At 61.0% G+C, this 20,137-nt stretch overlaps 2 protein-coding genes and 1 long non-coding RNA gene across 6 annotated transcripts in view; 1 reads left to right on the top strand and 2 right to left on the bottom strand.

Annotated features, from left to right (window-relative positions):
• ZDHHC11 (zDHHC palmitoyltransferase 11) overlaps positions 1-11,449 on the bottom strand; it is a gene marked incomplete at its 5' end in the record, with an annotated part of 102,389 nt that extends 90,940 nt beyond the window's left edge. The window contains one exon of the mRNA XM_074387627.1: positions 11,270-11,449. Coding sequence (XP_074243728.1) covers positions 11,270-11,449 — 180 coding nt within the window. The remainder of the gene's footprint in view (positions 1-11,269) is intronic.
• Positions 5,444-10,950, top strand: LOC141581619 (uncharacterized). Its single transcript, XR_012514357.1, has 2 exons — positions 5,444-5,613; positions 7,452-10,950. It is a non-coding gene; the product is annotated as an uncharacterized LOC141581619 (long non-coding RNA).
• A 5,315-nt stretch (positions 11,450-16,764) lies between the features above and the next one.
• BRD9 (bromodomain containing 9) overlaps positions 16,765-20,137 on the bottom strand; it is a 34,883-nt gene continuing 31,510 nt past the window's right edge. For 3 of the 4 annotated variants that reach the window (XM_039480115.2, XM_039480122.2, XM_039480111.2), the window contains exon 16: positions 16,766-18,438. In XM_039480115.2, the coding sequence (XP_039336049.1) occupies positions 18,146-18,438 (293 nt within the window). In that variant the 3' untranslated portion in view covers positions 16,766-18,145. Of the gene's footprint in view, positions 18,439-20,137 lie in introns of all 4 variants that reach the window. The other variant, XM_039480354.2, reaches the window with a different exon arrangement.

Genomic DNA, 20,137 nt, shown 5'->3' with positions numbered 1-20,137 from the left:
CCCTGCTCACCCAGCCCTGCTCACCCAGCCCTGCTCACCCAGCCCTGCTCACCCAGCCCTGCACACACAGCCCTGCTCACCCAGCCCTGCTCACCCAGCCCTGCACACACAGCCCTGCACACACAGCCCTGCTCACCCAGCCCTGCACACACAGCCCTTCTCACCCAGCCCTGCTCACCCAGCCCTGCTCACCCAGCCCTGCACACCCAGCCCTGCTCACCCAGCCCTGCACACACAGCCCTGCTCACCCAGCCCTGCTCACCCAGCCCTGCACACACAGCCCTGCAAACACAGCCCTGCTCACACAGCCCTGCACACACAGCCCTGCACACATAGCCCTGCTCACCCAGCCCTGCTCACCCAGCCCTGCTCACCCAGCCCTGCTCACCCAGCCCTGCACACACAGCCCTGCATACCCAGCCCTGCACACATAGCCCTGCTCACCCAGCCCTGCTCACCCAGCCCTGCACACACAGCCCTGCTCACCCAGCCCTGCACACACAGCCCTGCACACATAGCCCTGCTCACACAGCCCTGCTCACCCAGCCCTGCTCACCCAGCCCTGCACACACAGCCCTGCTCACCCAGCCCTGCACACACAGCCCTGCACACATAGCCCTGCTCACACAGCCCTGCTCACCCAGCCCTGCTCACCCAGCCCTGCACACACAGCCCTGCTCACCCAGCCCTGCACACACAGCCCTGCACACACAGCCCTGCTCACCCAGCCCTGCTCACCCAGCCCTGCACACACAGCCCTGCTCACCCAGCCCTGCACACACAGCCCTTCTCACCCAGCCCTGCTCACCTAGCCCTGCTCACCCAGCCCTGCACACCCAGCCCTGCTCACCCAGCCCTGCACACACAGCCCTGCTCACCCAGCCCTGCTCACCCAGCCCTGCACACACAGCCCTGCAAACACAGCCCTGCTCACACAGCCCTGCACACACAGCCCTGCACACATAGCCCTGCTCACCCAGCCCTGCTCACCCAGCCCTGCACACACAGCCCTGCATACCCAGCCCTGCACACATAGCCCTGCTCACCCAGCCCTGCTCACCCAGCCCTGCACACACAGCCCTGCTCACCCAGCCCTGCACACACAGCCCTGCACACATAGCCCTGCTCACACAGCCCTGCTCACCCAGCCCTGCTCACCCAGCCCTGCACACACAGCCCTGCTCACCCAGCCCTGCACACACAGCCCTGCACACATAGCCCTGCTCACACAGCCCTGCTCACCCAGCCCTGCTCACCCAGCCCTGCTCACCCAGCCCTGCACACACAGCCCTGCTCACCCAGCCCTGCACACACAGCCCTGCACACACAGCCCTGCTCACCCAGCCCTGCACACACAGCCCTTCTCACCCAGCCCTGCTCACCCAGCCCTGCTCACCCAGCCCTGCACACCCAGCCCTGCTCACCCAGCCCTGCACACACAGCCCTGCTCACCCAGCCCTGCTCACCCAGCCCTGCACACACAGCCCTGCAAACACAGCCCTGCTCACACAGCCCTGCACACACAGCCCTGCACACATAGCCCTGCTCACCCAGCCCTGCTCACCCAGCCCTGCACACACAGCCCTGCATACCCAGCCCTGCACACATAGCCCTGCTCACCCAGCCCTGCACACACAGCCCTGCTCACCCAGCCCTGCACACACAGCCCTGCACACATAGCCCTGCTCACACAGCCCTGCTCACCCAGCCCTGCTCACCCAGCCCTGCACACACAGCCCTGCTCACCCAGCCCTGCACACACAGCCCTGCACACATAGCCCTGCTCACACAGCCCTGCTCACCCAGCCCTGCTCACCCAGCCCTGCACACACAGCCCTGCTCACCCAGCCCTGCACACACAGCCCTGCACACACAGCCCTGCTCACCCAGCCCTGCTCACCCAGCCCTGCACACACAGCCCTGCTCACCCAGCCCTGCACACACAGCCCTTCTCACCCAGCCCTGCTCACCCAGCCCTGCTCACCCAGCCCTGCACACCCAGCCCTGCTCACCCAGCCCTGCACACACAGCCCTGCTCACCCAGCCCTGCTCACCCAGCCCTGCACACACAGCCCTGCAAACACAGCCCTGCTCACACAGCCCTGCACACACAGCCCTGCACACATAGCCCTGCTCACCCAGCCCTGCTCACCCAGCCCTGCACACACAGCCCTGCATACCCAGCCCTGCACACATAGCCCTGCTCACCCAGCCCTGCTCACCCAGCCCTGCACACACAGCCCTGCTCACCCAGCCCTGCACACACAGCCCTGCACACATAGCCCTGCTCACACAGCCCTGCTCACCCAGCCCTGCTCACCCAGCCCTGCACACACAGCCCTGCTCACCCAGCCCTGCACACACAGCCCTGCACACATAGCCCTGCTCACACAGCCCTGCTCACCCAGCCCTGCTCACCCAGCCCTGCACACACAGCCCTGCTCACCCAGCCCTGCACACCCAGCCCTGCTCACCCAGCCCTGCACACACAGCCCTGCTCACCCAGCCCTGCACACCCAGCCCTGCTCACCCAGCCCTGCACACACAGCCCTGCTCACCCAGCCCTGCTCACCCAGCCCTGCACACACAGCCCTGCTCACCCAGCCCTGCACACACAGCCCTGCATACCCAGCCCTGCACACCCAGCCCTGCTCACCCAGCCCTGCACACACAGCCCTGCTCACCCAGCCCTGCACACACAGCCCTGCATACCCAGCCCTGCACACCCAGCCCTGCTCACCCAGCCCTGCACACCCAGCCCTGCACACACAGTCCTGCTCACCCAGCCCTGCTCACCCAACCCTGCACACCCAGCCCTGCACACCCAGCCCTGCTCACCCAGCCCTGCACACCCAGCCCTGCTCACCTCAGCCCTGCACACCTAGCCCTGCTGATCTGAGCCCTGCACACCCAGCCTTGCTCACCTGAGCCCTGCACACCGGCCCTGCTCACCTGGCTCTGCTCACCTGAGCCCTGCACACCCAAGCCCTGCACACCTGAGCCCTGCACTCCCTGCTCACCTGAGCCCTGCTCACCCAGCCCTGCACATCTGTCCCTGCTCACCTGTCCCTGCTCACTCAAGCCCTGCACACCTGAGCCCTGCATTCCCTGCTCACCTTCGCCCAGCTCACTTGGCCCTGCTTACCCAGTCCTGCACACACAGCCCTGCACACCTGGCACTGCTCTCCAGCCCTGCACACCTGGCCCTGCTCCCCCCAGGCCCAGAGGAGGTGAGGCTGCTCAACAGCCTTGCACACACAGCCGTGTGCCCAGCAGGGGTGGGGACCCGGATGGCTGTCCCCACAACCCTTTTGGTTTATCCCTGTTGGACGCAGGCAAACTCCCCACAGAAGGCTCTGTACCCCCAGAGGCTCAGCCAGGCCAGCCAAGCACAGTGACCTCAAAACCCTTTACACCTGAGGGAAAGAGCAGGGCTGCAGGAGGGATGCCCAGGTGTAAACATGGCCAGATGCAGCCCCTACAGCCCTGGGGAAGCAAGCACCGGGAGAGAAGCACAGACTCAGCAGGAGCAGGGAGAAGAGGGAGGGAGCTGCACAACCTACTCACTCCCTCTAGACCCCAGACGGCTCGCTCAGGGACCCCCCAGACTCCCTCTAGACCCCACACAGCTCGCTCAGGGACCCCCCAGACACCCTCTAGACCCCACACAGCTCGCTCAGGGACCCCCCAGACTCCCTCTAGACCCCAGATGGCTCGCTCAGGGACCCCCCCCAGACTCCCTCTAGACCCCACACAGCTCGCTCAGGGACCCCCCCAGACTCCCTCTAGACCCCACACAGCTTGCTCAGGGATGCCCCCAGACTCCCTCTAGACCCCAGACGGCTCGCTCAGGGACCCCACCCCCCAGACTCCCTCTAGACCCCACACAGCTCGCTCAGGGACCCCCCCCAGACTCCCTCTAGACCCCACACAGCTCACTCAGGGACCCCCCCAGACTCCCTCTAGACCCCACACAGCTCGCTCAGGGACCCCCCCCAGACACCCTCTAGACCCCACACAGCTTGCTCAGGGACCCCCCCAGACTCCCTCTAGACCCCACACAGCTTGCTCAGGGACCCCCCCAGACTCCCTCTAGACCCCACACAGCTTGCTCAGGGACGCCCCCAGACTCCCTCTAGACCCCAGAGGGCTCGCTCAGGGACCCCACTCCCCAGACTCCCTCTAGACCCCACACAGCTCACTCAGGGACGCCCCCAGACTCCCTCTAGACCCCAGACGGCTCACTCAGGGACACCCCAGACTCCCTCTAGACCCCAGACGGCTCGCTCAGGGACCCCACCCCCCAGACTCCCTCTAGACCCCACACAGCTCGCTCAGGGACGCCCCCAGACTCCCTCTAGACCCCAGACGGCTCACTCAGGGACGCCCCAGACTCCCTCTAGACCCCAGACGGCTCGCTCAGGGACCCCACCCCCCAGACTCCCTCTAGACCCCACACAGCTCGCTCAGGGACGCCCCCAGACTCCCTCTAGACCCCAGACGACTCACTCAGGGACGCCCCAGACTCCCTCTAGACCCCAGACGGCTCGCTCAGGGACCCCACCCCCCAGACTCCCTCTAGACCCCAGACGGCTCACTCAGGGACACCCCAGACTCCCTCTAGACCCCAGACGGCTCACTCAGGGACCCCCCCAGACTCCCTCTAGACCCACACAGCTCACTCAGGGATGTTCACAGACTCCCTCTAGACCCCAGACGGCTCACTCAGGGACGCCCCAGACTCCTTCTAGACCCCAGACAGCTCACTCAGGGACCGCCCCCGGACTTCCTCTAGACCCCACACAGCTCGCTCAGGGACGCCCCCAGACTCCCTCTAGACCCCAGACGGCTCACTCAGGGACCCCCCTCCAGACTCCCTCTAGACCCCACACAGCTCGCTCAAGGACCCCCCGGACTCCCTCTAGATCCTACACAGCTCGCTCAGGGACCCCCCCAGATTCCCTCTAGACCCCACACAGCTCGCTCAGGGACGCCCCCAGACTTCCTCTAGACCCTAGATGGCTCACTTAAGGCCCCCCTGAAGACTCATCAGGGATCCCCGACTCAGGGCCCCCCAGACTCTCTCAGGGGCTCCAGACTTGCTAAGAGACCCCCAACCTGCTCAGGGACCCCTAGACTCTCTTAGGGACCCCCAGACTCTTTCAAGGACCCCAGATAGCTCACTCAGGGACCCTGGGCCTCTATCTTGGGCCCCGTGGCTCGGAGCCTGGCTGCAGGGGCCCTGGGGAGAGCGCCTTTGTCCCCTGGAGCCAGCAGAAGCTGGCTCCCCATGACTGGGACGGCCGCTCCCACCCTCAGATCCTGGCTTTCTCCTCCTCTTGCCCTGGGACCAACACAGCCTCCCCATGGCAACCAAACAGATGGGGTGGAGCACGGGGCCTCCCGTCACCCTGCCTGGCCCCTGGGCTGCCTTCTAGCCAAGAGTTCAGGGTTGACGGACATCTCCGCAGGGCGACCCAGCAGCCCTCACAGTGTGGCCTGAGTTTGGCATAGAGACACAGGCCACCTGCCCTCGGGACACAGTGCTGCCCTCCTTGGCACCAGGGGCAAAAGACCCTGCAGGAATTTCAGCAGAAGGAAGGCTGCCAGCAGGTGGGTCCTGTGCCGGGCCAGGGGCTCCATCCCTCCCAACCCAGCCCCTCTTTGGTCATGGCCGCGCTGCTGGGATCACACTCAGGCTCTTCCTGGCACCACCTTGGGGCGTGGGGCTGGGGTTTCTGCGCGGTGGCCCTTCCCTGACAAGGGTCCCGTAAGAAATACACTGCAATGTCCAGGAAGCCCAAGTGTGAAGCTGCTTCCAACTGAAACCCAAACACAGGTGCCGGAGCCCTCGGCGGGCGGGCCGCACACTCTGCACCCTCCAGGCACCCACGTGGCCCCGGGCCCCGGTGCTTGTGGGCATGAGCTGGGGAGGAGGCTCCGAGGGTACAGACCTGGCCACAAGGAAGACAAGAACAATCTGGATGTCAAGGGGATGGGACTGGGGAGCTGCTGCCCAGGCCAGGGCGAGGGGGAGCTGGACGGTGGCGCAGGGGGCCAGCCAGGCCTTGGGGGACTCACATGGGGCCAGGACTGATCGGACGCCTGCAGTGGCCACTCTGACCCCGGCATGCTAGAGGAGAGGGCTGCAGTGGGCCCGCCTGGCTGGGGAGTGAGGCTGCAGCGGCCGTCCAGGGGGTAGGTCACCGGGGCCAGGCGCAGGGCTCCCTGTGCAGCTGGTGACATCGAGTGACCGAGCCTGCCTCCTGGCCGCTGTCTCCCGCACCCACTCCCTGCAGGCTGAGCCGGGGACGCGGCACTATTTGTGTGGTTGCTGGGGCAACAGGGAGCACATCCAGAGCCTTGGGAGGCTAGTGGGTGGCAGCTGAGGACAATGAGTTGGGGCAGGAAGCTGTGCAGTGGCCGGGGGGCAGCCCCTTCCTCTGCGGAGCTGGAGCAGCACTTCCTTCACTGGAAACCGGCAGGCGGGGAGGGTGGGGCCAGGCGGGGCCTCTGCCTGGGCAGCAGGTGAGGCTCAGGCTGAGGAGACCCACCCAGGCCCTCGGCCACCACAGCTGGCAGCAGCCTCAACCCTTCAGGCATGGCACACACAAGCCCACCGCCAGGGAGACGGTGCGGGGGGCCACCAGCAGACAGCCTGGGGACACAGTGGCCCTAACCGGGACCCGGTGACCTCCATGTGGAGGAGCTCAGGGCTGTCCTGAGCCTGACCCTGCCAGGCAAACCCCAAGGGGCTGCCCAAGCCCGTCCCCGAGCCGGTTCCCAAACCTGGCGGCGCCGGGGCCAGGGAGCTGCCCTGAAGGCATCAGCCCAGGAACAAAAGCGTTCAGCTGCCAGCGGACCCCAGATTCTGGGGCAGCGACTCTTCCGGACAGTTCCCTGGGACACAAAGCGTTTTGCACAAGAACCGGGTTGAAGCAGATCTTTCACCGCACGCCGTGGTGCGCTGCTGCCCCTCAGCTGCGCGTTGGCCAGTGAGGTCCAAGCTCTGCGTGTGAGCTTGGGTCGTCCTCCCGGGGCACTCATCACCCACAGCAATGATGCCGGTGACCTTAAGTTGGCCACGTTTTGCCCAGGCTGACCTAGCTAGCCACTGCCCTTCACCCACCTGGGTAACCCTCCCTGAGCTGGCGGGGAGCCTGGGATAGAGGTGACACCGAGCACCCTGTTCTCAACTTTCTCTGCTTTTACTTTCACATTTAATTTTACCCCAGTAGTGTTTTATGTTCCAGTGAGCAATCAAAAGCAAGAGAAGCAGAGTAAACATCTCCCTTTCATCCTGCAAACCGCCGGCCCTCTGGAAGTTTTGGGCTCAAGCTGTCATGAGCACCGCAGCCACGCCGGAACCTGCCCTAGCAACAATCTGTATTTTGTAAATAAACAGTGCAGCCCGGCGCCCTTTGTAACACTGCTAACCTTTCCCCGCCCAGCTCTGCAGGCTGGAAGCAAGGGGACGCAGAGCAAGCCACAGCCGCTGCTCCTGGTGCCCGGCGTGGCCACGTCTTGTCCTGTCAATCCCTGTGGGACTCGAAGCTGACACGTGCAGCCGAAGGCACAGCGCCACTCAATGCTGCCGAACTTCCCGCTGTGCTGCCAAGCCCGTGCCGCCCTGGGCCACAGGACTTTGCTGGGAAGAGATTTCTCCGGATTAAACAGCTACACAGATTCCAACCCCGTCCACGCAACGGGCCCTGTGGACGCAGCAGCGACAGTGGAGCCCGTTTCCCTCTGCAGAAGAACAGATGTGGGGGCCTGTACCACAGCGTGCTCCGGAAGGGTCCACGCATGAGGCTGCTGGACAGCAGGCCGCGCCTGGCAGTCAAATGGCCGCCTAAGCAGGAGTCTTTATTCCATGTCTTCCCTGGTCTCCACAACACAGCGTCCCTCACCCTGATCCTGATCCTGACCTGGACTCTCACCTCCCCTGGGGTCAGGGGCTGCAGCCACTGGGCCTGGGCAGTCACTTCTTAGACATACCCGCTCCCTGCAGGTGCCACATAGCGTGGGCACCCTCCAGTGGCCACAATGCAAGGCCACATGCTGCTGGCCCAGGGACCCATCCTGAGCTCAGTGCCGGCCAGAGGGAGGGGCAGCATGGATGAGGGCTAGGCCACCAAGGGCCGGGCTGGGGCTCCTTGAGAAACAGAGGTCCAGGTGTGGAGTGGGGGTACAGGGGGGCCACAGAGGGTTCACCTACCAGAGAGCAGGTGACAGCTCAGGGCCGAAACAAGGCCGAGCCACAGGCGGGAGAATGGAGGGAATGGATTCCACAGGCACCAAGTAGGGAGCCAGGTGCTGAGGGTTGGATCCATCCCCCACATAGGTTCAAGCCCAACCCCTGCACCTGTGGATGTGACCTGACTTGGAAATAGGGTCTTTGCAGATGACTGGTTGGGCCAAGGTAGTTTCGGGGGGTGGGGGCTGCTCCAGTGACTGGCGTCTTTATGAAAATGGGAACTGAATGGCAGCAGACACACGCAGAGGAAAGACAGTGTGAACTGGAGAAGGTGAGCCACAGTGTGGCCAGACCGTTCCGTCCAGCAGCTTCCCAGGAAGCCTGTCAGCACCCGATTCCAGACCCCCAGAACTGGGAGACCAGAAGCGTCTGCTGGTGCAGGCACCCCGTTTGCAGTGCTTTGTGACAGCCCCAGGACATACTGCAGCCACCCGGTGATGCTGGTGGAGAGAGAGACGGTGGATGGGGCAGCGGGGCAGGGCGCTGCCCTCTGCAGAATGTGCACGGGGCCATGCGGTAGAATCAGAGAGAGATGGCGGATGGGGCAGCGGGGCAGGGAGCCGCCCTATGCAGAATGTGCACGGGGCCATGCGGTAGAATCAGAGAGAGACGGCGGACGGGGCAGCGGGGCAGGGAGCCACCCTCTGCTGAGCGTGCATGGGGCCATGCAGTAGAATCACAGATGGAAACACAGCATTTTACAGCACCGTGTAACTGTGATTCAGGCGAGGGCTGCAACGGAAAGCAACATACTTCAGAGGCCCAGAGTCTACCCCTGTGCACTGCTCTGGACTGGCAGGGGCAGGGACCCCACCTACCCTCCCAAGGAACATCTGCAGGGACCCAGGCTCTGGGGGTGTGGGGGCTGGGGCTGCAGGTGGAGAACTCGGAGGCCAGCGACACCAGAAGCTGGGTTAGTGCCAGGGGACCTGGTGATGCCAGCAGAGGTATACCTGAGGCCTGGCAGAGATAGGTCACCACTCAGAATGGCAATCTGTCCTGACAAAAGGAGGGGTGCCAGGCTGGCAGCATGTGCTGGGTGGAGACACGAGCTGCCACATTCCAGCCCTGCCACTGTCAAACGCTGATGCCCACAGTGTGTCCAGGCATGGCCTTAGACTCCCACAGAACCCCCACTCTGGGGACTGGGCACACTCAAGGCCTCTTAGCAAAGGCCTCCTGTTGGGAAGTGAGAACCGTGAGAACCACTTCCCTAAATCCCCTAGGCTTGGGGAGGCCAGGGAGCAGATGGGGGACACCAAGTCTTTTACTCACAACCTGGCCAGCCCTCCCAGCCCAGACGGCCACTCCCAGCCCAGACGGCCACTCCCAGCCAAGACAGCCAGTGGCTGAGGCGCTCAGGCCGGCGGGCTGCGGTCCCCATGGTGCCTGCTCACTCTGCACACCAGGGTCGCCATTCAGCTGCCCAGGACGGCGCAGCCCTAGGAGCATGTGGTGGTGTGGCCGCTTCCCCACTGAGGAAGGCTCCCCTGGGGAGTGACACATCCCACTTTAGAAATATGTCTCCAGTGCTCCTGGGCACTGAACACAGCCCCACCATCCCCAGACCCCTTTGTCCCCACACATTCATGTCTCAGCCACCCTAGGGGGCCCGGGGTTTCTCAGCTGAATGCCACGGTTGGCTGGGGGTACTGCAGAGGCCACATGCTCCACGGACATGCATGCTGGAGACAGGAGCAGACACAAGGCCCGCCCGCCCCCCCCGCCCCGCCTGCTGGGAGGTGATGCGAGCAGACGCCCCCGCCCCCCACCCTCTTCTGCGCCGCCCTCTGCTCTCCTAACCAGCTGGTGGTGGCTTATCGATGAGCACAGCCATCCCCGGGGACCCACATGAACTCCCCTCTGGCCATGAGCCAGCCACGCAGGGCTGACCAGGACACTCTGTTGCGCCTGGAAACAGATTCCACAGCACACACTGGCCACATCGGGGCAGAACCTTCAGCTGTGCCTCACCCAGGCCTTAGTATTCCCCTTAAGTCCCTTCTCATTAAAACTTAGTATTATTCACTGAACAACACGGATTGGCCCCTGAGCTGAAATGGCCAAAGTCCTCCGCCCTGGCCTTTGTGCTCCCCCCATGGCTCCCCCAACGGCGTGTCCCCCTCCCCTCCTCTGCCCTGGCATTGGTGCCCCCACAAACCCCGCCACAGCTCCCCCCAGGCACATCCCCCTCCCTTCCTCTGCCCCGGCCTTCCTTTGTGCTCCCCCCATGGCACATGCCCCCTCCCCACACCATCCAGCAGGCTCCCCTCCTCAGTGGCAGAGGCCGGGGGGGCTCCAACACGGGGCAGGTGATTCATGGGCGGAGGGTCTGGACATGCGTCCTGTCCACATCTCATGTTGAAATACAGTCTCCAGGGTTGGAAGTGGGCCTGGTGGGAGTTGTTTGGTCGTGGGGTGGGTCCCTGTGAACGGCTCGGTGCTGACCTTGCGGTAGTGAGTGAACTCCCAGAGTTCATGGGAAATCTGGTTGTTTAAAAAAGTGTGGGACCTCCCTCCCCCTCACCCCGCTTGAACCTGCTCTGCTCATGTGACCTGCCTGCTCCCCTTGACCTTCCGCCATGAGTGAAGGCTCCTGAGGCTACCCCAGAAGCAGAGCAGATGTTGGCCCCACGATTCCTGAAGAGCCCACCGAACTGTCAGCTGATTAAACTTCTTTTCTTTGTAAATTACCCAGCCTCGGATCTCCTTCACAGCCATGCAGGAACAGCCTGATGTGGGGTCAGTGGCCGACCTGTCCACTTCAAGCCTGAGTCATGTGGGAACAGCCTGATGCAGAGTCAGTGGCTGCCCTGTCCACCCTGACCCTGAGCAGGGGCCGCAGGAGCATGAGTGCCCATGGGGCCCGCCTGCAGGCACGGGGCATGTGGTCTGGTTTAGGGAAGGTGACTGGTGCCACTGGGCAGGCATGGCCTGGACCCCCGATCAGGTCCATTGCAGGGCCCTCCAGGAGCTCCTCTTGCTTAGACCACGCCACGGTGAAAAGGATACCACGTAGGCGATGTATTTCCACGCGTGAGACAGGAAGGGAATGAAGATCCCGAAGATGGCCAAGGACAGGGTCAGGAAGACGGCCCAGGACACTGCCTGGAAGGCGTTTCTAGGCGGTGAACAGCCGTTCACTCGAGAGATTTGCGGCGGCGAGGCCAGCTTCGTGCTATTGCCCGTGGCTTAAGGGGGGCCGGAACTCCGGGGAGTGTCCATCTGCAGGAAGAGAAGGGGAGGGCCGACGCCGTCAGCCCCCGGCAGCGCCAGCCCCACCCGCCACTGTCGGGGGAACCACAGGGGGACTAGGAACACAGCCCCCAGGACCAGCACTGACAGCCCACAGCCCAGCACTGCTCAGGGCCACGTCCCACCAGAGCGAGATGGGCTGCGCCGCAGCTGGAGCGGGGCCCTGCACGGGGAGTCAAGTGCCATGCTGCAGAATCTGACCCCGGCCAGAGCCATGCGGCTGTGGGAAGTGGCTCTCCAGGGCTGTGAGCCTGGCAAGGCCTCCAATGACCATCCTGCCACCCCTCAGTAGACCCAAGGCTTCGATGGATTCTGGGGAGCCCTCAACGACCCCCACACAGCAAGAGGTCCTGGAACTCATCCATGAATACACAGGTTCACCCAAGACTCCTAAGGTGGGAGAGGAAAACCCACATCAGAAAGAGGCCACACTGAGCAGAGGGGTGCTCCTGGGGAAAGTGAGGCAATGCCAGAAGAGCTCATGGGCCATCACGAACAGGTGCAACACTGAAATCTGACAGATCCTCCCCGAGAACCTTCTGTGAGCTTCCCAGAGGAGCAGGACCAGAGAGCTCACTCCACAGAGTCCTGTGTGTCTCTCCTTCCGTAGGACAGGAAGCCCAGATGGCGTCTCGGGGCTGGGACCTCAGCACGTGTGGACAGTGGCTGGGAGGGAACGCCCTGCGGCCACTCCTGGCCAGGCAGGTGGGGAGGGCAGCGGGGAGGGAGGTGTCATGTTGGGACGTGAAAGGTGGTCAGCAGCCGCCTGCGGGTTGGGCGGTCTCTACCGGGAGTTTTCGGAAAAGCCTCGCCATGTCATGTTTCGGAAAAGCCTCGCCATGTCATGTTTCGGAAAAGCCTCGCCATGTCATGTTTCGGAAAAGCCTCGCTATGTCATGTTTCGGAAAAGCCTTGCCATGTCATGTTTCGGAAAAGCCTTGCCATGTCATGTCTCACACAAAGTCCTTGTTGTGTCTTTGGGGGAAAAAAACCAGAGAAAATGAAGTTGATATAAATGTATAAATGAATTACTTTGGGAAGAAAGACACTGAGAAATAGTTAAAAATTCTTCCTTCTTGCAGTCGTGAAAATCCACGCTTCGTGCTCTGCACTGCCTCTGGTGGCTCCTCTCTGGTCCTCGGACTGTGACACCAAGCGGATGTGACGCTGCAGGGCCCTGGGCTTGAGTCACACGAGAATGTCTCAGGGAGACCTGAGAGACTCGCAATCATTAAACAAGGCCAAGGTGCCTTGGCAGGTCGTGGGGCTCACGCCTGTGATCTCCAGCTCTGTGGGAGGGGGAGGCAGGCAGATCATGAGGTCAAGAGTTCCAGACCAGCCTGGGCAACATGGCGAAACCCCATCTCTACTAAAAACACAAAAATTAGCCGGGTGTGGTGGTGCGTGCCTCTAATCCCAGCTACTCAGGAGGCTGAGGCACAAGAATCCTTTAAACCCGCGAGGCTGCAGTGAGCTGAGATTGCAGTACTGCACTCCAGCCTGGGCGACAGAGAGAGAGAGAGACTCCATCTCAAAAAAAAAAAAAAAAAAAAAAAAAAGGTGCCGAGGAAGGAGAGAGAACAGAAAGGCAATCCTGGACATTAAAAACACAATTCCCAACTAAAAAAAAGTCCAAATGGAAGTGCCAACACACAGAAATGATGCTGCCAAAACCCAAACTGGTCACGTGGACGCTGAAGGAACGGTCACAGATCTCAGAGCAGAGTGGAGAGGAGGGGAGTCCTCGGTGGCACGGTCACGTGGACGCTGAAGGAACGATCACAGATCTCAGTGAGGAGAGGAGGGGAGTTCTCCGTGGCGCAGTAACGTGGACCCTGAAGGAACGATCACAGATCTCAGAGAGAAGAGGAGAGGAGTCCTCAGTGGCACGGTCACGTGGACACTGAAGGAACATTCACAGATCTCAGAGCAGAGAGGAGAGGAGGGGAGTCCTCAGTGGCGTGGTAACGTGGACCCTGAAGGAACAATCACAGATCTCAGAGAGAAGAGGGGAGTCCTCGGTGGTGCGGTCACGTGGATGCTGAAGGAACGATCACAGATCTGAGAGAGAAGAGGAGGGGAGTCCTCGGTGGCGCGGTCACATGGACGCTGAAGGAACCATCACAGATCTCAGAGAGAAGAGGAGGGGAGTCCTCGGTGGCGCGGTAACGTGGACCCTGAAGGAACGTTCACGGATCTCAGAGCAGAGAGGAGAGGAGGGGAGTCCTCGGCGGCGCAGAGCCTTGAGCCTGGAGACATGTGATCATCTGCTGGGATTTCAGAAGATGAAGGTGGAGAGTACGTTGAGAGAAACAAAGAAAATAGCGAGGAACTTTGAGAAGATGTTCACCTTCGGGTGAACACTGCACCGAGGGCCCGAAAGGACGATTGGAAAAGGAAATACATCCATGCCAGTGAAAATGTGAACTATAGGATACAGAGCAAAACCCTACAAGAGTTCTCAGGAGAAAACAAAAGAGTTGAATTCCAACATGTGGATACCTACACACTGTACTGCATCCGTGTTTTAAAACAACACAACATGAAGCAATTCTTCAAGTTCTGAGAGCATTTTAATCTAAAATAGGCGTGGCCAAAGGACACAGTTTGAGAGGAAGCAGATACTTTCGGGACATGTGAATATTCCAAGTACAGCAACAATTGATCATTTCCAAAAGAATTACGTAAAGAATAGTACCTTGACAAATTATCACAGTTAAACATTGTGAGTCAATTAATCTAAAATTATATCTACATTAAATCCAGAACAAAACAAATCTGCGTGACAGACGACAGAGCCATGAGTCTGCGCAACTGGCCGCAGGCACAGAGCGCTGGGGACGGGCTGTTCTGCAGAGCCGTGACAGGGGCATGGGAACCCCAAGCTCACCAGCGCAGGGACTTCTCCGCACGGGACCCGCATGGGCCCAGAATAAGCCGAGCCACCCAGCAGCAGGCGCAGGTGATCACCCCAAGGAGGACAGCGAGGGCGGGGTGGGGGAGGGGGGTTCAGAACTCAAGACAGCCATGGAAGATGCCAGGACAGCTCCTTCCCTTCAATTCACTCAGCCTCCATCCCACCATGGGCTGTGAGAACCCTCACACACCACACACAACACAAACCACAAATATCACATAGACCACAAGACACACCACACGCAACACGCACACCACACACTACATACCACACAACACACACACCACATACCACACACCACAGAACACACAACACACACCACAGACCACATACCACACAGACTACACTCTACACACCGCACAACACGTAACACACACCAGACACCACACATCATATATAGCACACAACACACACCATATATCACATGTACCACACCACACATTGCACACAGCACACATACCACACACCACACATATCACCACACACAGCCCACACCACACATGCCACACAGTATACAGCACATGCCACACATCACCACATACCACACAACACACTTCAGAGCACACACCACATACACCACACACATCATACACACTAAACACACCACATGCCCTTACACAACATACATGTCCATACACTACACACACACGTACCACACACCACACAACAAACACGCACCACACACGCACACACTTCACATCACACTGCAAACACATACAGAACACACACAAGGCACACACCACACACACATACACACACTTGCACCACATATGCACTATACACCACACAAACCACACACACCACACACTGCACATGCACCACATGACACGTACCAGACACCACACACACGCCACACACCACACAGGCACCACATGCCACACACATGATGCTGCCTACCACATACCACACACAGAACACATCACACACACTGCACACACCACATATGCCACACCCCCCAGAAAATACCACACACACCACACAGTGCACACACTCCCACACACAATTCAAGCGAAAGGAACATCTGTGTGCCTTGACACAGAAGACATGTAACGTTGGGTTTGGGAAGTTGGCATAGCTGAGGCTAGATGGGCGCCCCATGATTGATGCCACACCGATGCCCAGGGAACTTGCCGTGCTGCATGGTGGGTTCGGGAAGTTGGCATGATTGAGGCTGTTGCCACCCCCCACCGTTTTATGACACCGGACCGATGCCCGAGGAACTCACTGTGCTGCCCAGGGCTGCAGCACAATCCTGCGTGGTGGACCCAGGCGCCTCTTGTCTGCCCCCATCTGTGAATGGGGCGACAGCCCCCTTTTCTGACTGGGCCTCCCTCTACAACACCGCACGTGAGAACCAGCCCTACATGGACCCCAGAGAACACAGGTGCCCACCCCACCCTCTCAAGCCTCCCAAGTCTTCCCTGTTCCCACCTGTGTATGACACTGTGCTCCCGAGTCTGTCCTCCTCATCCCCGTTCCTGCCTTTAGGACACTGTGGTACGTGAGTCTGTCCTGACCCTGTCCCTGCCCTTGACAATATGGTCCCCCTGAGCATGTCCTCACACCCCTCATCCCCCTCCCGACCCCGAGCGTGAGCTTGTCCCCTTCCAGATGCCGAGCGAGTCCTTGTCCCCCTCCGGACCCTGAGTGTGTCCTCACCCCCCTCAGGGCCTGCTCAGCCATGCTTCTTCCGTGGGGAGCCTTGGATGCCACCCTACCTTGGTGAAACCTCCCAGTCCCCTACTCCCCAGTGGAAACGTCTTCTCTGAGCCCCGCATGAGACACAGCCTCACAGCCTGAGTCCTGGACAGTCTTGCTGTGTTCCATTTACTGCTTGACTCCTTAAGGAGTGCAGGGATCGCATCTGCCTTCTGGGAACACGGGAAGGTGAGCCCCCACTTACCTCACCGCCAGAACTCAGCTCCTTGTCTCACAGGTCAGGGATAAAGAGCAAGGGACGTCACGTCCATCACAGGTCAGGGATAAAGAGGAAGGGGCGTCACGTCCATCGCAGGTCAGGAATAAAGAGCAAGGCACGATCAGCCATCGCTCACTCCAGACCAAAGTGAGAAGTGAGTGGCGTCCCTGGTTGTCACGGCAGCCACGGAACCCAGGACACCTCATAAAGAAAGCCGTGGTGGTTGGGAGGATGAAGCAGAGCCAGGAGCACGAGGAGGGAAGAAAAACGTGAAGCCGACTCGGGCGCAGGTGAAAGAAACCCTCAACAGTGGTCCATTTCCAGGACAAGGCGCCTTGAACGTGCTCAGGTCAGCGAGCTCCAGAAGCAGCCTGCTGCCGGCCTCCCCCTCCCCGCCCTCCCACCTTCCCACCCACTTAGTGGCCCTCACCTGAACCAAAGTCGTTTAGTCTAACGTCAAAGTTCACTAGCCTGCAAAACAGCTCGTTTTGTCTGTTCTTACCAGCCTGCCAGCGACGTAGGTCAGAAGCCAAATACTTAAGAGCCCCGGAGCTGACTGGGATTGCCGTGCCTTGTGGGGTCAACAAAATGCAGCGTACGCCCCTAAAACAAACACCTAACGCCGCTGCCCAACAACTAACAGGCGACGTCGGGGAAGACAGTGGCGACCCCCACGGTACTCAGCCTATGAGGAACCGGGCGCGGGGCCCGCACACGAGGGGATCAGTGGCTTGTCTGTGACAGAGCTGGGTGTGCCTGCCCCTCCCACACCTGATCTTGCAGAACCGTCACTAAAAGCCTCACTGCTGTTCTCCAGGTCTGGGAGTCCATTCTTCGGGTTTGGACAGCTGAGTCCGTTCTCACAGTAGGACGCTGCTCTGGCCCTGCTCGTGGGGGCGGGGGTAGGGGATGGCAGGGACGGGGCAGGGCAGGGCAGGGCAGGGCAGGGCAGGAGCGTGGCACTCTGAAGCAGAGCCGCCCCCGCCGCCCACCGTGAGTGCTCCCTTGTTACACAGCGAAGAGGGCTCGATGCCCCTAACACTAGATGCCAGCACTGACGGCAGGGAGAGGAAAGAAAAGCTTTATGTTGAAAGTTGACCCCAGGGAGACAGGAGTCTTGCTCAATCGGCCTCCCTGCGCTGTGCTGGGTTCAAGGCACCACTGCTGTGGCCAAAGGCTCAGGGTGGATTCTGAGATTGGTGGGTGACAGATGGAAGGAAAGGGAAGGCCCGGAAAGTCCTTGGGCCTGGGTGGTTCTCCTCACGCTGCCTCATGGACCACACGGCAAATTTGGGCAGAGTTGGCAGGAAACACGTGACATTCAGGCTGTGTTGTCAGCGAGCTGGTTCTGAGCAAACGCGTCGGCCCCGTTTTTCCTTCATCGCACAAGCGGAGGGAGTCCTCGCATTCCAGCAAGTTGTTTCATTGGCTGTCCTGTACGCTCAGTTCAACTGGTCACTGGCTTAACTCGGGGCAGTTTCACCAGGACCGATGCCAAGGAAGGGATTCTCCTGAGAAGGGCCAGTGAGTCTGTTTAACAGGATCCCCTCCTGTCCCTGCTGCCCCGCCCCTCAGAACTCGAGGCATTTCCAGTTCCCCTGGGCGGGGGTCTCCAAGGACTCCTGAGTGCCTCTGGTGCTGGCCAGCTGCTGACGCTGCCTTTGGGGCGGGGACGGGAAGGTGGGCAGGGACGGGACAAATGCCCCGTCTTGTAGCCCAGAGTGGCTGTTAAGGGTCTCTTCCAAAGGTTTTCTTGTCAAACTCAGGAACACTGGCTTTTATTCACCAAGGTCTGAAGTTAACGTCCCCTGACACCTGCAGGTATCCTGGCCCCAGTGTGGTCTAAAAATCGAGGCAAACACCCTCCAACACCCTTGCACACGCCCACCCCCCGGCACACACACTCCTGCACACCCAGTCTTTGTCCCCCTGTGCTGCTGTAACAAAATAGCTCAGACGGCGTCATTTTAAAGAACAGAAACTTATCTCTTGCCGTTCTGGAGGCTGGAAGTGTAAGACTCAGAAGCCAGCAGGTCTGCTGTTTGGTCAGGGCTACGCTCAGCTTGCAAGGTGGCATCTTTCTTCTGCATCCTGTGGAGGGGACGGACGCTGTGGCCTCACATGGAGGGGTGGGAGGACCCTGCTGCCTGAGGCCTGGTCTGCAAGGACCTTCACAGGCTAACCACTCCTAACACCATCACAGGGGCCACTGGTGTCAACCCCTAAATTTCGGTGGAGACAAAAACCATAGCACACTCACACACCCCCACCGCTCACACTACACACCAGGCAACGGCACACCCACACACCGATACCTGCACCCCATATAAACCTGTACATCCCCATATCTGCACCCCAAACACACCTGCACATCTCCATATCTGTACCCCAAACACACCTCCACACCTCCAAACCTGCACCCCAAACACACATGCACACATCCCCACCTGCACCCCATCCACACCACACACACCCCGTCCACACCTGCACACCCCCCCTCACTTGTACCCATCAACACCTGCACACACCCCACCTGCACCCCATGCACACGTGCATCCCCGCCCACAGACTGAGGGCCTCGGAGGAGACCCTTGGCCCCTCCTCTGCTTCCAGATTCAGAACAGGAAGCTACGAGCTCGAGCTCGGGGAGGTCTGACCAGGGTCCAAGGTTCATAGCTGGTGGGGCAGGCTCAGCCACACTCAAGGGCCTACGGTAGCTCTGGGTGATGGGGCACCTGCCTCAGTTTCCACATCCACAACAAAGCCCTGAGGGCACCACAGGGTGACCAGATGCCGCGTCCCACACAGGAGGTACCACCACCCTCCTGCTTCCTGCTTCCTGGCTGAGACACGCACAAGCTCGCAGGGTCCTGGCTGGGGGTGCACAGCTGCAGGCCCTCACGCCCCAGTCTGCAGGTGGCCCGTCACTGCTGCCCTCTGCTCCCAGTTGCCTCCCTGTCCCCTGCCCAGGTTCTGCCCAGGGAGCTGGGGTGGGAGCAGTGGTGGCTGCCCCCAGCCTGCACAAGGGGAGATGGAGGCACACACCCAGCTGTCCCCCAGGCTCAGACACAGCCATGTCTGCGGGGCCTACCTGAAAAGCTCTTGTGTCCTGTCAGAGACCCAGGTATGGTGGTCTGTTCACCTCCCCACCTCTTCTGGCCTCAACATGAGATGGCTGCCACAGCAGCAGCAACCGTGTGACCATGAGGGAAGGGTCCAGGGACCAGAAGAACTGAGCTCAGGGAGGGCACCAGCCCCCACTCCCTCCACCGTGGCAGCTCTGCACCCTGGCACACGGGCTTGGGGACACCCAAAGGTGGTGTACCCACAAAAGAGGGAAGGGGACCCATGGGCTGCCAGCCAGAGCAGAGGCTGCTGGGATCCTGGGAGGCCATGCATGGCCCTCCTGGAAGCTCTGGCCACCACCAGGGCCCTCGAAGTCAGGCAAGTCAGCTGGCCAGGGTCACCTGCATCTGTGCAGCCCCAGCGGAGCGGGAGGAGCCCTGGCCCCCACACAACTCCCATCTCCTGACCCAAGGGGTCGTCAGCCCGTAGACTGCCTGCAGGCCTCTTCCGAGACGCCCCCTCCCCACACACTCACTCAAACGGAAGCCTGCCACGACTTGGCCATGTGGCGGCTACTGCCCGGTGCCCCTACTGGGACCCTGTGGACCAGCAATGCCACCCGGAGCGACAGCCAGTCTCGGGGGCCTGAGGGAGCAGGAACAACGGCCAGACCACCAGGAAGCGGGGCAGGGCTGCTGCCTCCTGTGGCTCAGCACTGCCTGTG

Source organism: Saimiri boliviensis, chromosome 1 (genome assembly GCF_048565385.1).
Source record: "Saimiri boliviensis isolate mSaiBol1 chromosome 1, mSaiBol1.pri, whole genome shotgun sequence".
Lineage (NCBI taxonomy): Eukaryota > Metazoa > Chordata > Mammalia > Primates > Cebidae > Saimiri > Saimiri boliviensis.
Note: the sequence above shows the minus strand (reverse complement) of the source record. Positions and strands in the feature narration are given on the sequence as shown.